Source organism: Argopecten irradians, chromosome 4 (genome assembly GCF_041381155.1).
Source record: "Argopecten irradians isolate NY chromosome 4, Ai_NY, whole genome shotgun sequence".
Classification (NCBI taxonomy): domain Eukaryota; kingdom Metazoa; phylum Mollusca; class Bivalvia; order Pectinida; family Pectinidae; genus Argopecten; species Argopecten irradians.
Genome location: NC_091137.1, coordinates 29,659,669 through 29,678,753, shown reverse-complemented (window position 1 = coordinate 29,678,753; position 19,085 = coordinate 29,659,669). Strand labels below are relative to the sequence as shown.

The 19,085-nt window shown below is 34.7% G+C and overlaps 3 protein-coding genes across 4 annotated transcripts; all 3 read right to left on the bottom strand.

Moving 5' to 3' along the window:
* Window positions 1-404: 404 nt before the first annotated feature.
* On the bottom strand, window positions 405-10,966 carry LOC138321240 (uncharacterized). 2 transcript variants are annotated; one of them, XM_069264765.1, is made up of 4 exons: window positions 10,649-10,966; window positions 4,702-4,947; window positions 4,097-4,240; window positions 405-3,591 (listed from the first exon to the last, which is right to left on the bottom strand). In XM_069264765.1, exons 2-4 carry the CDS (start codon window positions 4,916-4,918, stop codon window positions 3,269-3,271), a joined length of 684 nt encoding a protein of 227 aa, XP_069120866.1. In that variant the 5' UTR covers window positions 4,919-4,947; window positions 10,649-10,966; the 3' UTR covers window positions 405-3,268. The 2 variants fall into 2 exon arrangements, with proteins under 2 accessions (XP_069120866.1, XP_069120867.1); XM_069264766.1 differs by lacking the exon at window positions 10,649-10,966 and adding an exon at window positions 5,351-5,512.
* Window positions 10,967-11,726: 760 nt separating this feature from the next.
* Window positions 11,727-13,585, bottom strand: LOC138322458 (complement C1q-like protein 2). The gene is made up of 3 exons (XM_069266485.1): window positions 13,518-13,585; window positions 12,714-12,773; window positions 11,727-12,246 (listed from the first exon to the last, which is right to left on the bottom strand). Exons 2-3 carry the CDS (start codon window positions 12,715-12,717, stop codon window positions 11,852-11,854), a joined length of 399 nt encoding a protein of 132 aa, XP_069122586.1. The 5' UTR covers window positions 12,718-12,773; window positions 13,518-13,585; the 3' UTR covers window positions 11,727-11,851.
* Window positions 13,586-13,593: 8 nt separating this feature from the next.
* Window positions 13,594-15,696, bottom strand: LOC138322457 (uncharacterized). Its single transcript, XM_069266484.1, has 3 exons — window positions 15,423-15,696; window positions 15,192-15,274; window positions 13,594-14,012 (listed from the first exon to the last, which is right to left on the bottom strand). The coding sequence occupies exons 1-3, from the start codon at window positions 15,629-15,631 to the stop codon at window positions 13,873-13,875; spliced, it is 432 nt and encodes a 143-aa protein (XP_069122585.1). The 5' UTR covers window positions 15,632-15,696; the 3' UTR covers window positions 13,594-13,872.
* Between the last annotated feature and the right edge of the window lie 3,389 nt (window positions 15,697-19,085).

The window sequence follows — 19,085 nt, the reverse complement described above, 5'->3', positions numbered from 1 at the left end:
GTTTTCCCATTTTTCACTTAAATTGTTTTTACTTAAATCATCACAGCGTCAGCATTTTCAGCTGTATCGAGTTAATTTTTGCTGTAAATCTTCACTGGGTTCATGTTAATTAAAATATTGAACATTAATGTGTGAAATGATACACTTTTGTCACTTTATTTTTACATTTAATGGTAATTTGAGCACTTTTATTTTTCAGTCAAAAATATTGAAAAAGAACATATATTTAAATGGGGCAAAAAAGTAAGCACACGGACCCCCCATTTTTCTGCCTGATTAAGAAAGAACAACCCTTTCCCTATTGATATGCAAACTATTGACAAAAGTTTAATACCAGAACTTTTTCTATAAAGTATTAAATTTGACAAAAATGGCTGAAAATGGTGCATTTTGTAGCCCAAAATTAAGGGGTAGGGGTAGCATATGTTGTTATTTTGAGAAAAAATATGACTCTTATTAATCATAACTGATATATTTTTAATGAAGACTACTGGAAAATAAATTCTACAAACATCCATACATATCAAACACCTCATTAGGAAATTATGGCTTTAAATTCTAGTGTATGTGGTCAAAACGGCGAAATTCCAATAAAATCCACTATTTTGTCAGTTTGGTATCTTTGAGTGACAATAACTCAAAAACGAGCACACGGACATATGTTTTTTCTTCCATTTTCTTTCATGGTATGAACTCCTCTTTCCAAAAATTTATATGAGAAAAAAAGTTTAATACAAGAAAATTTTGACTTCTCAGAGGAGTACATCCTTAAGATTGAACTTCATGTTTAAGGTAATTTATATGCATTTTTTACCTAATTTCCACCAAAGAAATATCACTAAAAATTTATTATGACTAGAAGTCAAGCATTTTTTTCTTGAAAAAGCATTGATATATATCACATCAATTAAACAATAGATATATCAAAGAACATTTTGTAAAAGACTTTTATTTACGGGGCGCATTTAGGACAGAGTAATGCTGTTTTTTCATGCGTAGAAACTACTCAAAAATGACGAATTTGAATATTGATTTAGAAAAAATGGCAGGTTCAATTTCTTTGAAACTTTTACAGAAGATGTATATTAACATATTTACTTCATAAAACAAATATGAAAAATATTGAACAACGGGAAAATTTTGGGGAATGTGAAACTACCACCTTAAGTTGTTAAAAAACCGTATATAACTCATAATGATAGTTGTTTCGATTTATTTAACAACATAAGTTGAGAGTGCAAATACACAGACAGATATGACAGTAGCTAGTTAACACTTTTATTTGAAACACAATGCATAAACGACGATAAAGTTCAGATTTTCCTACATTTACAGGAAATCATCAAAATAATACAAACAATATTCAAAGAAAAATACCCCAAAGACATAAGCAAGAAGGGAGGCAACTCTAAAACACGCATATTCGATAAAGTAAGAGCTTACACGATGAATACCATTGGATGAATCCTTATTCTTTATTAAAGATGCTCCACCGCTGACAAACGGTATTTTTTCACTATAAAAATCAGGAGCAGACGATTGAGTATTTTTCTTCAGTTACAAAAGCTACTTACTTTACACCATTACCACCATTGAAAAGTTTGGGCTTCTAATTTTACTTCAAGTTAAAAATATGAAAAATAATTAATTGAATCCCGAAAAAATTCCGTGACACTAAATCCTATATGGAATGAAGTACTGACTGCACCAAAGGCGAAATAAATTATTTTATAGTATTTTTTGTGTTAATTAGGCATATATATTAATATCATTTATGCTCTGTCGGCGGTGGAGCATCTTTAAATATTTTTTTTATTTATTATTCCAAACAGTTGAAACATATCGAAACATGTTTTCTTCACAGAATTACAACGAAAATGTTTAATATATCTTTTTTTAACGAAAATAAAATCGCGTCACAAAACTCATTCATAAATCTATGACATTTTGTCATACACTGTGTAAGGTCTCATTTCATACTTGTTCATACTTTTTAAGGTCGCTTAATTCGACCACTCGGATAACTCGAAATTTTCTCGTGGTCCGTTCGAGTTCGTAGGGAAGTTCAAAACCATTTTGCAACGGATTATAGTCATTTTCATATACGTCATGATCTAGTATAGATAGTATTTGAGATAGATTAGTACAATACGGAAAACACTTTTATAGGACAAAGCATACAAATATGATCTAACATTGAAATGAAACTGACAGAGTAGAACAGCATTTAAACGTTTTTTCGTCGTTCAGGTATTATCAATGATGCGTATGACCTATTACCACGGACAGAAGGCAAAACAGAAACAAAAACATAGGTACATACGGAACCATAAATCGTTAAACATCGAGACAACATAACCCCGCTTTCTGGTGATATACTAAATAGACATGCGTTCTCTGCAGCACTTATACAAAAAATAGATTAACAAAGGCGTTAAAATATAACCTATTCCAAAAAGATAGACACGTTCCAGATTACAATACAAAATAATATATCACAAGTAGATTATATGAAATGTATTTCTGCCATTACGCTGATTTGTCACCGGTTTTAGCCGAGAGAGATTTCTCTGTCAACCCCTAAGGTTTGGTTAGGTTTTTTTTATCCTGTTAACAACCAGGGTCATGTAAGGACGGCCTCCCATGTATGTTGTGTGTAGCGTGTATGAAAAGCATACTCCTAGAATATGACAGCTCCAGCAAAAAAAATTATGCGACGTAACCATGGCGTACATTGTCGACGACGTCATCAATATTAACGTGCGTTCGACTGTGAAAATGCGAAAATGCTTCGGCGAAAAAAATTACTCCCTATCTATGAGAGTATGACAAAGAAAATAACAACCCTGGGGAAAATTCATGAATATCCAACCTTCCGGGCTGGACGTTTGTGGATTTCCCCACGGGTTGTAATTTCGTTGTCACATCCTCTAGGTATGGATAGATTACATTAATCTCCGCATTCAAGACATACCATTGATTAATTAAATGTAACATGTCCGTAAAATAAAGACCAACTAAGTCGGCATTTGAACATAGGCAGATGCATCAGCATTTCAGTCTATTTGCAACTTAAAAATCGTTTATATATTTAGATATTGGGCGGAAACCCAATTGAGTTAAATAGCCAACAAAATGTACGGAAAACATGTGTACCAACTCATCTATGTGAAAGCAATGAACAAAAACTCCAACCTGCTAAAGAAAAGGTAAACTCGACATGATACATCATACATGTACCAAAATGACTGGTAATGCTACCTTTGTTTTAAAAGTAGTATTTCGTGTCAAATATTTTATTAGATCGGAATCGTCTGTTAGCTATCCGACCCTCCTCGAGCTCCCTGATCTGTGTCACACCATCTTGCCTCCTCCGTCCGTCTACAGAATCATCAGGATCTTTTCCCTTGCTGACATTGTAGGCAACAATGATAAATACAGACCCCGACAGCATACTGAAAAACACGGCTGCACCTGATGCATACACAGCGGCCGACATATAGGGGATATAGTTAAATGTCTGTCCATCAACCGTGCCGATATCATTCACGTTCCGGATGAATAAGACTAGACTTGTTATTATAATTATGCCTGTAAAAATATAGAGATACTTATTAGATGTAAATAACATTGATATATATGTGTTTTGACCACTTTATGGGCATATTACAGGACAATCAAAAATTGATATTTTTTCAAAATAATGATAAAATCAATCAATATGATGTGTCAATATTTGTTTTAAAATATTGCTGTGTAGCCTATTTATTTTGGTTAACATGTAAAGATAAATCCGTATAAATTTATTAAAAAATGATATTTTGAAAACGTTTTTCTTACATGTGCTTGTACACGTATTTTGCAAAAATGTAGGGAAGCCATCATTTACCAATTGTATTCCGTATTTGCATACAGTTATTAATTGTAACGTCTTGTGTTTAGGAGGATATTACGTCATATTTGTTACAGAGAAAATGACGTGAATTTAGCTCACAAAATAATTACGTCACAATTGATACCTAACAGCGAGGGCATATAATTATGTAATATCTAAAGACAGAAAAGGCATATCTATCCAATACCATAACCGACTTACATGTGATGTAACTCATGACAGAGAGGAGGATAGTTACACAAACATCTATCTGTTTACCACAGTGTTGGTAGATAGCTACCCCCATCGTAAGCAGTGCTGCTGCCAAACCGGAAGTAGCGAACGCTTGTACTAGGTAATATCCCACTGATAAAAACAAACAAATATTTCAATTATATTCAAGATAACAGGTCATTTTCATCAATGTTACATTCCTTAAAGCCAGGATCATGTAGGGACGGCATCCCATGTATGCGGTGTGTTTCTTGTATGAAGTGCAATCGTGTGTTTTGGGAGACTGCAGTATATTTGTGATATGTCTTCTTGCATAGTGGAATTTTCAAATCATCCAAATGTGTCTTCTTGTATAGTGGAACTTTAAAATCATCCAAAGGAAGGTGCATGCTAATAGAATAGCATAAATAATATTCGAAAGGAAAATAATTTCAGGACAGATGAATTATTGGTTGGTTGGTTGGTTCGTTGGGTGGTTGAGTAGGATTAACAACCTGTTATGAACCAATGTCATTTTATATATTTTATCTAAAGGTTTAGGCTGTTGAAGCGCCGGAATGAATCGGTTCATAGTGTTATCACACTGCACTTACTGATGTCAAATCGGTTGTCCAGGAATACAGTCATACAGAGATAGTAACCTTCAGTCTGCCCCTCAGTACATGTCTGCCATAGTCCAAAGTAGCCCTGGTAGGACCCATGAAACACATACACCCAGAAGGGGGTCACAACTGCCACGCACTGCAGCACTGCTACTCCGACCACGAAAACCAGCGCAGCAGTCGTACAGCACGTGTGACGGTGACACATGGTGAGTCGTCTTTACAGAATAACGCTACCTAAAACATAAGCAGCAACAGTTACTGAAATGTTAAGGAACAATTCATTGAAGCCATTTTTCATACATAATTGCGAAGCAAATTATTGCATTAAACTATTGTTATACATTTCTTATGAAAAAAAAAGAAAATTGCCACACAACGACTACCGTAAGATTCGCAAACTAAACGAAAATACTTGCCGTGAGTTGCTAATTAACTATTTTACAAGATAAAATTTGTTTTCACACATGATCATGCATCTTTAAATATACAATATACTGTTGTATGAGTGGTTAGAGTAGCTGTAGACAAATTAAACGTTACTCCACTGGCGCATGTTCGAATTCGGCCTAAAAACGTATCCCCGCTCATGTGTAATGGCTGAGGACGAGCTATTTTTCGCATTGTACTGGACACTTACGGGAAGGTCACAGTGAAACCAACTACTCCAAGTTATAAGGGCGCAGCACTTCGTGCCCAAGTGCGAAGCACTTCTGAGGTAACACATACATGAAAATATAAGAAAAAACACAATCTTCCAAATATCATCCTACACACTGACAGCTTCAGTTTGCCGCCGCCATCATTGCCCACTGTGAAAAATCCCATCAGCGTGAATGCGATGCTTTGGAGTCGGCTCATTATATAATCGAGCAGTTCAAACGCTTTTGTGATCTGAAGAAAGTAATCTTTATCCGGCAGAAGCTCGGTGCTATTGCTCTTTATTTGAAGGCGTTCAAGTGATAGACCACCTTCCAATATAATCAGTTGACCAAAAACTGAATATCTGTTACGGAAATAAAAAAGCTTCCTTCTCTTATGCGGATTTCCTTCTCAAATGGGGGTTTGGGAAAGGATAGAGTGTAAATATATGAATAAAAAATAAACAGAAAATGAGGCTCCGTTATTTCCATAAATTGAACTTTTTTTACAATACATAATTATTGGTTACTGAAACATCTGGCTGCGCCCTATAAGGCCTTGCCATCAGTCATATTATATTTATTGCCTATGTAAATCGAGATTCCAATGCACTTAGTACCACCTTACACCGTTTCAAACACATTTAGTGTAAGTGTTCCGATTCAACAACGTTTTTACTGTCAGTCAAAATGAAACAAAATCAAATATCATGTATTTTTGTAATACATAACAATAGTCATTCCATCCTTTGACAGCGATTTCATATCTGCCGTTTACAAATAACTCAATTTGATACCAAAATTAAACGCAAAAGATTTCATAGGTTACGTAATAATGAAAAGTCCTTTATTGTGTGAAAGCAGGGCGTTTCCTCCTGAAGACTAACACAGTCACTCTCCATGATTGATTAAATGTCTTTCAGTGAGAAATATATATTCATTAAAATAATCAATAGATTTTAGAGATGAACATTTCATATCTCAACAAATATATTCTAAAGCTCCGACAGTTACAGATGAATTGTACATTAATCTTCATAATGAAAAATACAAAATTTATAATACAGACTATTCAATAAGGATGTATTCGTAGAGCGTAAATTTACGTTTTACAAAAGGCATTCACCTGACGCAAATGTTTCCAATTTAGTTTTGAAAATTAAAATAACATTTCACAATAGCGTTGTAAGTTTAGAGAAGTTTACATGTACCCTTATACAACGAAGTCCTTTGTTAATAACAAAATCATAATATATATGTTTTTGTAGCGCATTTATAAAATGTTATGCAATTTAATACAGATTTCCAATCATGTTTCTAACTCAAACACGCTTTATTCTCGCTAGATATAAACCTAAGACCAACTTAAAGGAAATTTTCAAAGCACAACGTTCCATTTGAAGAATTAGTATTATTATTTATTAATAAGCTTTTATAAATGAAGCAAAAGGCATCTGCTTACATGTACATGTATGGGAAAATAAATCTTATAAAATTTGTCAAATAATATCGATATTTTCCTTAAGAATCCAAATCTCCTTCCATGTTTTTTTTTCTAATAACTGCTATAGAACAGCTTATCGAAAACACAAAATGCGGAATGACACAACTATAAATACCACAGAGAGGAAACATGCGAATTTCAAGTAAAAAATGAAATCTACCCCTTATACAAAATTGTATACGTGTTCGTCAACAGTCAGTGTGTGGCTACAAACTAGTCCACTTCCAAGCCCGTTGTAAGTATTTTTCTGCAGATTAAATAGTTGACGTTCAGTAATTGAGACGTAGTCTCGGCAATATCTTTATGTTAGCCTGACTCTGATCAGACCCTGCAGCTTATGGCCCTGATCAGAACCTGCAGCTCGTTTGCTGCTTTTAATTTACTGCAATCAAAGACAACATAATCAAATTGGTGTTGTTGAAATGGTCTTTTATTAATGACGTCATTATATCGTATCAAAATATTGGTTGTCATACAATTATCATAATTGCTGTATATTTCTATTCAGCAATATACACTGTAAATGATGAGTTACATTACAACTGAGACCTAGCCTCGGCAATATTTTATATTTACGCATTACGTCCATTTTTCGAGACACGATGCCCATTCAATGCTGGTTTTCTCTTCTATTTTCTATTTTTCTATTTCTACAGAAGAGAAATAACTCTTATGTATTGTAGAATTCTTCAGAAAATCTACTTTTACGGGGAAATTTCTTAAAACTTCTTTCTTGATTGCCAAAAAAAGTCCTATACTTATGTATACATAGTGTTTATAATGAGCGGAATGAATCCAAGTCAATGAATGATATATCATTCCAACATAGAACAGCCAACACGCAACCCTGCTGATGGTCTACCTCACAGTACAAAAACATGTATTGTTATTCCATCATATCATCATACTCGATAACGGTAAACAATAACAGATAAAACAAGTCTCAAAAATTATAAAGTCATATTTTGACTCTTACGTTTAGTGCACTCAGTGAATGACCGTTTAAGGCGTGTTTAAAAGAAAAACATAGTGTTTCATCTCTAGTCGATTGACCCTTTGTGAATGAAATAAATATCAGATGAAACGTTATGTTATTATTCATATTCATATACCGTGTACATAAATATGCTTACATATGTGTTCTTTCTATCAATATGATATATAACATGTAATTTTGTGTATAGGAAATATATCTAGAAGTAACCCTACAACAAAATTTTAAAACTTTACTACTATTTATCTGTTATGTCCTTGTTGCGAGGACAATATTGTCTTATAGTTTTGTCAAGGAATGGGATAGTGTCGTCGTCTTCTACTCGATCACTATCCCATCACTATCCCATCCCATCACTATCCATCACTATCCATCATACTATCTCATCACTATCTCATCACTATCCATCACTATCTCATCACTATCCCATCACTATCCCATCACTATCCCATCACTATCCCATCATTATCTCATCACTATCCCATCACTATCTCATCACTATCCCATCACGAGACAATACTAGGAGGCAGTATTGCACTCTCAACCAGGCGATAAAGGTTTTTATTTCATCACCCTAACATTTGCATGACATTTGCTTTTGATTTCTTACTTCAGAATCGATATATTTCGCAGCATTTTCTTCATTTCCAAATTACATTTCCATGCAGTTACATGATAGTTCCAACATATCAAATAACGCAGTTTTGTGTTACTTTCAACGCAATCCAAGTTCATAAACATTGAATATAGAACTAACTACTTGTTTTCTGTTCCAAATCGCACCACTTCACTATTGCGGTATACATGTAGTACCCATGTGTATAATGGTTTCAGGCGTCAGTACCCTGTCATCTGATGTACTGATATATTATAACTTCTGCATAACGCATAAAATCTTAAATAGGAATCATAATTGAAGATTTCTTTCATAAGTTACAAAATGTATTTTATCTAAACCTTTCAATTTTCTGGCTTATTTTCTACAGTTTTCTGGAAAACAGAAATGAATGCTGCACTACGGCCAAAAGGTCAATACTTTTATTATGTAAATATCAGTATTGACCGATATTACAAACTGTAAGATATTACTCAATTTTTTTTCATTTTGATTCAGGTATTGGATCCTCGTAAATCCCCAATATTCAAGTTAATATTTGGTCGCTACCAACAAATACTATGTGCTTAAAAAGTATCTACTGATTCACTCGTATACACATTAATGGATATTAATGTACACATGTGTTTCCGATTAGGATTGTTAAAAATGGAATATGAAAGTCCATGGGGCTAGGGATCAGCTTTTAAAATATCTTAATAACTGTGAAGTTTGTCTGTAGAGATATACTTGACTAAATGTTTTCGTAAATAGATGTCTACCTAACTAAAACTAAAACTATAAATATTGCAATGTACATTGCAAATTGGTTTTTCGAACATTTGTTAAGTTTTACCAGGAGGTATTTAGTAGTGATTTCTACCTTTATTTAGCTGTTCCAACACTCGTTAATATTGTCCAAAACTAATTAAGGAAGTAAAGCATTAGTACATAGCGCTTTCTATCTAAACTATCTCATATCTTAATACATGAAATCATACGAAATATTCAATTGTTTGCCGTAAACCAATTTGTGTATTCTGTCTTTCGCTTGTTCGTTAATTTCAAAATAAACGCAAATATATTAATTCGCGATTAAGGCAAGTCCTGTGTTTGATACCGGTAAAAAATACCATTCGTAAGCGGTGGAGCATCATTAAATTTTAAATAACTGTTCGCTATAATTTGAATTTCAGATTTTTCAAGAAAATAAAGTAATTGTTTTAATTTGTTTTGCTTAAATAGATATTCAAATGTTGTAGCATTTTAATATCTATTCAATTGAATCAAAGTCATCTCTTTAAAAAATATTGATGATTACCTGAAGCTATATAAAATTGGATAATTTGCTGCATTAAAAGATATTTTGTGACATGGAATCAGAAGGTCGTAATATTTCAAAGAAACAATTAAGCATGGCTGATATTAAAAATAGCGAATTTCATTTGGGAAATTTCTGACTGAAGGTACGTGGAATAGAATAAAATACACAAGAATAAACGTCCTTAAGTATATCATGGTATTCTTTGAAAAGTTACTAAGGTTAGTGAGACTAGAATAACGATAATAGATACAGTAAGAATACAAAAATAGATAAATGTACACTTAACATAAAATATGGAGACACTGAACAAGTCTGAATTTAAATGGGATACATTGACTCCTTTCTTCGTATATATGGTTTATTTTATAAAACCATTTGTGTTAGGCTTAAAGTGAAAAAAATATGTCAAGCATCAAGAAAAATAACAATGACTAAAACATTACAGTAAAAATAAAAAAGATAATTGCTTTGTTGCCTAGTCATACTGCTTCCATTCAACTAGCTTGATGTCCATACCACAAGTTTATGTAATGAACAGTCAACTGATAAATAAACCTTACCTTGTATAAAAAGTTATTGGTTATGCTGCAGAAAATCAACCCAACAGCACAGATGTTGGCAAATATCTGCCCATATCCGACATTATGTTTTTCGTGCCTCTTCTGCCGAAACCTATGAACCGACTAACCCAATTTATAACAAACGCTGCTCAGCTCGTAAGGAAATCGCAGAAGTTCTATGTACAGCAACATAAAAGAGCTGTAATTGATTCAGGTAATACGTAACACATTGTTTCGTCAAAATAATACAAAGAAATTCGAAAGGAACCTATAGAGATAGTGTAAAACATCAGACATATAGTTCATGCTTAAATACTTACCGTTACGTAAATCCTCTGAAGCCCCTGAAACACTGTTTCCCAATTGGAACATGTTTATATTAAACATACGACGCCGGGCGAGGCCCTCTATATTTAAACGCATGTTAACATACCCGTATAACAATACAGAACTTTGGGCTTCTCTTCGGAACACAATTGTGATTTACCTTTCCGACATGACTGTCATCCCTAACAATTCAACATACTGTGGCGTATAATGTCCCGAGTGAATAAACAGAACCATTGTACGGGAACACCTTCAACAAATTCAATTAGTTGAAATATTCTCACTGATTTCGTACTTTCAAATCTAAGGTCTTTTGCACCGCTGATAAAAAGGTTTATGGGCTATCTTTAACTTCGGCAGGTAAAAGTTATGTTAGCCATGTAATTATACCGTACGCTGACGTGGTCGATGTCTATACTACGTATTGAGTATGTGCATTACTATGTTAAGAAATCATAATTATCTGTGTTTAAATATTAGTTGGTCTAGATATGGCAACTTAACGTCATGGATTGAAAACGTTCTTTACGGACTATATCACAACAAAGATCAAAACTAATGTATCATTTGACCAGGTGTTCTTGTGAATTTTGAGTTTAAAATGCTTGTGTATCATCACATGACTGCCGATTGGTACGATCACTATTAAAACACATATTATCATCATTATTAGCGTTGTTATGCTAACATATTAGAGGTGACGCTATCCTCTGAAAGTCATTTCGCCAAATGACATGCTTTTCATGAAATGGCTGAATGACATGGCCTTTTGTGACCGGAACAAGTGTCTACTGTGTCTTTTTGGTGATAAAGATTTAAAATAACAGTACATCTGTCAAGCAATACACGTAATATCACAGCAATATTTTGTTACCGTAAAACTCACTGGGTATATGTTATATTCATTTATACCTATATTTATTTTATTTATTCCTTTACCTACTTAAAAAACTTGTGTCGAGTGGTTAAGCTGTCAATCAAAACATATCACCACAAACTCTCTACAATAAGATCGATTTCCACGAGGGGCAGTTGCCAGGTACTGTGTAGCCGGTCGAGACTTTTCTCCGGATACTCCGTCTTTTCTCAATTAACAAACCTGGCACGTCCTTAAATGGCTGTTAACTACTAAACTATAAATGTGTATAAACTAAGATGAATGTCAGTGGTAGTTACAAACATTTTATTCAAGGTACTTAATACAGCAAGAAAGCTGCAAACGAACTACCGACGATGACTCCAGACGTGGATGCAATAGGTAATGCTTCGATATATAATCTGTCACCACTGGTCAGGTGTAGAATGGACGTCTGTGAGCTACTGCTGGAGGAAATAGCCGGAGAAGTTACTGATAACAAACTCATTGTCTGTCCGTTTTTCTCTAAATACGAGCGTACAGCTGTGTTCTCTTTGACCTCGATAGACCACGTAATGACGTAGGTACCGGAAGTTGTACACGTGAATATGCCATTGTTTTTATTGTAGGCATTTCCGAAATTTGATTGGATGCGATCAAATACAAGAATAAGTGATGAATGGTCGGTCAGCTTTAATACATCCAAGTCAGACACAGAGAATGCCACTTTCGTACCTAAAAAATAAACAATTTGAATCACACTAATAATGTCATATTCTTTACTTCATTCAATATCGGCGTCCACTGCGTACTTGCCATTCAGTTCTTAATTGCTAAAGATAATTGTTCGGCCAGGAAAGGCATATGCTGTCGATGGGCATTACACTAAAAAACAAACATACTTTCGCTAGTTTATAAAATTTCAGTAATTATAACCCATCAAATAATGCACTTTATGTGTGGTATTTTTATATGGGATGCACTTTATAGGTATATAATTTGGCGATTTTCTCTTTGATACCAATCCCCATACATTCTACTAAATTCTTGTCCAGACTTAATTTCATATATTATAATGCACTGCAATTTCATACTTAGTATATGAGTTCATCTAGGTAAGGATACGACCGCAAGGGGGACATCGTTCAGGTATGTTTCGCTTTTATGCAGTAGATGTTTATATCTAAAATGGAATGACTTACCCATGGCCTCTGACACAGTTAGTCCAGATTCACCCTTCTCTCCTCGGTCACCCTTAGGCCCTAAGGGTTAACATTAATGAGAAAAAAAATAATGTATACTAAAACCATTACGAAACAAAAACAAAATCATTTATAATTAAATATTTTAAATAACTATTATTATAACTAAAATAGTATGGATAGAGAAAATGTAAAACAACATTTTAAAAACGTAATAGATCAATTGACTTGTGCTGCAAACCATCTAGGATATGTAGCCATTTTGTTCCACAATTCTCGAACTCTGTGATAAGATTTTATTTTTTGCTTTGCTGAATATCTTTTTTTTATGCTAAATATGCAAAAAAAATTTGGATAATCCATTCTAAGTAAAGCATTTATTTTCACATTAAATAAAACATGGCCTATCAAAACATGCAAAATATATTGAAAGAAATAGGAGAAATAATGGATTGAATCTTTCATTAGCATTAAAATGTTTTATTTGTATATGTTAGATATGCTCTGATGTTCCACTATTTTCATTGGCTTATACATGGTCAAGTGACGTCAATATATAGCATATTAAATCGGTTTTTTCTATTTTTAGAAACATCGAGTTAATATATTTTTGCGAACAATGCCGAAATGCTGCATTCTTCTTGGTGGCGGTTTTTGACCAATGCTTTTCTTGTAATTAATATAAACAATAGATATTGTTTTTACATTTGTTAGAAACGGCATATCTAATAAAAAAAATAGTGCATCCCAACAAATGTCCAGAATTAATATTTATATATATATCTATATAAGCAAATTACCAACCTGTAGGTCCCGGTACCCCTCGGGACCCTATATCACCCTTTGATCCATTGTAGCCTCGATCTCCCTTCACTCCTGTGTAACGAAAGTCGACCTAACTAAAACCGACCATCCTATAGTGTAAATATTCAAACGTCATTTTATCTAAATGTTATTACTCAAAAAATGATTTTGTACCTTATACGACATATACATTTATCGTGACATCACTTCAACGACCAATATTTATTACTACCCTGGTCGAGCAATGTAAAGAGCTTGCATAAATACAAAATGCTGACCAACCGAGAAGAAAATTGTGACCTAATTGTCAACATACTAGTTTACGTAGGTATTAACAATTCAATTCAAGTTCGTCTTAACGACATGAACAGCATCTTCTGAAGGATTTTGTTTTACCGTCAAAACCATCGTCGCCATTGAACCCGTCTGTCCCCGCTTCTCCTTTAAGCCCTTGTTCTCCACGGTCACCCTTATCTCCCTTTTGTCCCTTTGTCACTGAAAAATATGACGAAAACAGTGATGTACATGGTCTTCAATTCAGCATATCTCAAAATCCCAACACACGTACCTGGCCTGCCTTATTCATGATTTATAAAACAAAAATCGAAGTCAAGATGGACGGTAACGTTATTAAGTGTGTGATAAAAAACAAAATGATTTTGAAATAACTCAAGTGGCTCCCACTTTTAAACAAAACGAATCTAGATGATATTCAGACAGCATTGCCGCGAACATCACATGACTAGTCTAATAAGCTCCATTACTGAAAAAAATACGTTAGCCGTGTTCGGGGTGTAACAGGGCGAGAGTAATGTGCCGCCAGCCGGACCGTAGATCAAATCTGAAAAATAAATCACTTTCGCAGCTGGTCACTTTTAATGGAATGGCTTGTATATCTATTTTTCGTGCAGTGCATGTTTTAGCCATGCCTTATCAGTAAGGTCATTCTTTTTATTTACTCGTCATCGCAGAGATTGTTATCAAATCAAACAGACAAAGACGACTTTGGAATCTTATCTGTTCTATTATAAACCGCCTTTCGTTTTCTCGTAACGTCTTTCTTTGCACTGCTTGACTTTTGGCCTTGAACTGATCATCTTATTTAGAGGAGGCAGGTCGTAAATAACCTTTACTGTTTACACGATGTTTAGGCTAATCAAAGCACAAATTAATCAACGTTTGTGTTAATTCGAAAAGGAAGATTTAGGATATTACCGATTCCAGTAAAATAACACGGTTGATAAGATTTATCGTCCTATTAACAACAAAGGTTATTTCAGAATAGCCTTCCTACATTCAATGTGCTACATGTGTGAATGTAGGAGTGTCCTACAGGTATATTGAGAGGTATACTGAGAGGTATATTGATGTTACATGTTTCTTTGTAATAATGGTTGATATCTCATTGAAGCATGCTGTCAAAGACAACAATCACACACGTCTACCAAAACTGTGATAATCTGATTGTATAGTGGCCTTTTTTATTGAGATTTCGCTCTTTGTCTATCGTCAAAAGTCGTGAAAGGCGTGTTCTGACGTTAACCTTTTTTTTCTATTTCTATTCTTAAATATAGGATATTTTTATTTCTATCTCTGATTTTTAAATGTAGGACATTTTTTATAGATTCCAATATGTTGCTGTTTGTTTTAATATACAAAAGTCAGCTTACTCACGTGTTCTCCGTGGCTTTTCCGGAACAGACTCGGTCGTACTACGTAAAGAGTGGATCTGGTTTTGGTTGGCTGATTCGCATGTCCTGGAGTAGATTACAGTACACAAAAATAAGAACAAATCTTCTAACACCAATCATCAACGTAGTGACCTAATACACATATTGATTACAAGGCTTTTGTAGGTACTTGTGATAAGATAACATTATTTAGAAACGATCAACGTCACTTTACCTTAGTTTGTTTAACTCGTCCGAAACCGCTCGATATTTATTCTGCAAATGTGTATGTTGCTGTTTGAGGTCTGTAAGATCAGTAGAAAGCTGTTGAACCATTTGTTCTAATGACACAATCTGATTTTGTAGACTTTGTAATATTGGGTCGTGTGTTGCATCTGCAAAGATAGCTAGATTTAAGAACGCCACAAAAAGAAACGCATTCATAATGTAACGTCTATCTTACTGTAGTGAAATAATTGCTAAATGCATGGTAAATACATTTAAGCTAGGCCAATATGTGTAGTGGATAGATAGCGCAGAAATATCGAGGTCACAGCTTACTAATCATGCTTTGTTCTATAAATAAGACATTACTATCATAGAATCAAATTGTATTATACATAACGTTTCCTTGTATGTTATCATGTGATTAATAGTACAGTAAATATAGTCTGATTGTGCTTGCCTCGCTAGAAACGCATTGGCAATATTTCGAAACTTATGTTACCGTGATGCTAGGCATTACCGAGGAATAAGCGAAAGATTGTAGTTTTCTTCAATTTTCCTCCACCTTTCAAACATGACACAGCGCGCGCCCCTGTGAGGAAGGCTCTGGGTTCTGTCCCAATGCTGAGACACACCAAAGTCTGTTGAAGAGGTAGTTACTACTCCTGCTTAGCGCTCGGCATTAAGGGAGTAGGACGACTGGTTCAGTATAGTATGACCGGGCAGGGTGTGTTGCTTGGTGTCTTCGGCAGCAAGCCTCAGTGATATAGCACTATACAAAAGCTCAAGAGTTCCACTAATAAAGAAAACACAACACGAATACACCACAGTGTCCCAAAACACACCCGCATACATGGGAGGCTGTCCTTAGGTCGACCGTGGCTGTTGAAAGGACGTTAATTAATCAAGAAAATAAACAGTAAAAGTCATGCGTGCAAATATGTAAATAAAATATATAAAACGAAGTTTTCGAACTTCGCTTCGATCATTTAGTCGTACATTTCGGAGGTGTATAACTGTGTTTTATTGTATAATAAATCTCGAAAACGTTTTCATATCAACACCTTACTAATTAGTTGTTGTATCATCCATCCAAGTCTTTCGGAGTTGCTCCCCTTCCTACAAGTTTGTCGTATGTTGGTAACTACAAATGTGCAACTCCTGAGATAAAGAGCATTATTTTGTTTATTTTTGGGGGCCATATCAAATATACCTTTATATTTGTAGTGGATATTAGTACAAAATTGACAGCTATAAACACCCATATTCCCTCGTATATGCAATAAGTAGCGGATGCATATACGAGGGAACATGGGGTTTTACAAGCTTACAGTAAGCTTTGCATGAAACACACATCCCATGCCGTCAGTTACATTTAAAGTTGATTTGATGTTGACGTTGTTTTTGTCCGGAAACCAATATTTTTAAACAATCTCATTTTAGTAACAGTGACATTTACAGTTGACCTTTTGATCCCCAGCTCAATCCCAAACTGTATTTTTACATATGCTACCGTTGTGTGAAGTTTTAATAAAATCTATCAATTCGTCCTTGAGTTATCATCTGGAAACCAAATCCAGACAGACAGACGGGAACAAACACTATAGTCACCTCCGGTTTCACCGGCAGGTGACTAATAATCGGCTAGCAGCCATGCCCACTGAACAATACCAACCACGCTTAAGTTATAGTGAGGTTACGGTGAGAATGTAAATATTTTACCGACAACCAAACCAATTGTCCCACTATCATTATTCGTACCACCAAACAAGAGCAGTCTGTGGATGAGATGTTACAACAATGCTATCAGTCTACCATCGGTAAGCAACTACCTAAGACGAACAGCCTTACAATATACGTACAATATACGTGTATTGGGGGTTATTTAGGGCTGAATTATTATCTAAAAACACCAAGGAACACCATGGCACAGGTTGTGAAAATAATAAAATACAAATGATTGATATGAAACATAGACCGTGGTATGGATTCCAGAGGACATTAAAACGTATGGTAAACGATATTCTTCATAAAAACAAGAATTCCGCAGAAGAGGATGTGTCGCCTGCACAGTAGGTTTTAAAAGCATCACAAAAATAGTTATTTACAGTTTAAAATATTGTTAATAATAATTAGGTGAAGCTATCAAGTCCCGTAAATTTTGACAAATTTTGACCAGTATCAAATCCGTCTGAGATCTCATCGATATAAAGCCATACACATTATTTGGTTGAAATCGGAAAATAAATACAAACGTTATTGAGCGGAAACCAAGAAATTATATGTTTTGACGACTTTTAAAGTCCAATAACTGACGGATTTTGACCAGCATAAAACAAATCCGAGATCTCATTGATATAAAGCATTACCCGGGTATACCAAATTTGGTTGAAATCGGACAATAAAAATTAATGTTATCATGCGCTAAACATGAATTTAACTGGTTAAACGTTTTTGAAGTCCCATAACTCTTGCAAATATTGACGGATTGTAACCAGTATCTAACCCGTCCTATATCTCATCGATATAAAACAATACACTAAAGGTTGAAATCCGACAATAAATGCTAAAGTTATCGTACGGAAACCTTTTCCTGGACGCAGACGCTGCCGGCATAGTGGTACCTATGTGTCGCCCTTGCGTTGTAGGCGACACATAAATGGGCATTTTCATTAAACAAATAATGGAACCGAGAGAGGAGAATTACCTTTCGATGGTCTTACCTACTGGACAAATTTGTTTTAGATTTATGTTATACATTGAAACCATTATTCCTGGTTTCGGTAGACCACTTTTGCTGCTATTGGTTTTTGATCGCTGACCGAATTAGAGGTCTGATATCAATCTGTTGTATTTTTAGATATGTTAGTGCCGTGTTCAGTGTTGAATTGTACCTGCTGTCCCTATTGCATGCGTAAAAGGGAACTAAACTTGGGATATTATCGTTTCCTTCTTACTTCTTCCTTTTTGCATTCTGTTGAGCACTAGCCCCTGTGAGGTAGGCTCTGGGTCCTGACCCTGGCCAAGACACATCCAAAGTCTAAAAGTGGTAGTGTCTGCTGCTTTAGCGGTCAGCATGAATGGAGTTAGAGAGTGGGACGACTGGATCGCCTGTTGTCCGTTTAATGCGACAAGATGCGGTGCGTTACTTGCAGTGATATAGTACTGTAATCGTTTCACTATACAAGAACACACAACAGGGACATACCAGTCTTCGAACACACGCACCACACACTTCATACACGCAACATACCGTATACATGGAAGGTCGTCCTGAAATGACCATTGTTGTCAATAAGACAAATCAAACGAAGAAACCAATCTTGTATCGAAGCAGTATAATACTATAATAATATATATCAAACCAAAACAAAACGATTCATAGACACTCGCCCATAGTAACTCGTCATGCTTTTGTTTGTTAGATTATTTTAACATACTATTGACAGCCAGGATAATGTAAGAACGGCATCCTATGGATGTATTACGTAGCATGTGTGATGTGCGAGGTGCTTGTTATGAGAGACGTTGGTATGATCGTCGACACCCCAGTCAGTATGGGATCAGCAGAATATTATATATATTTTGTGTCTTCGAGCATTCATCTTTCAAATGTGATGAGCATGTATCTATAACAGACCAAAACTGAGTTTGTTTGTTTGTTTAATAAACG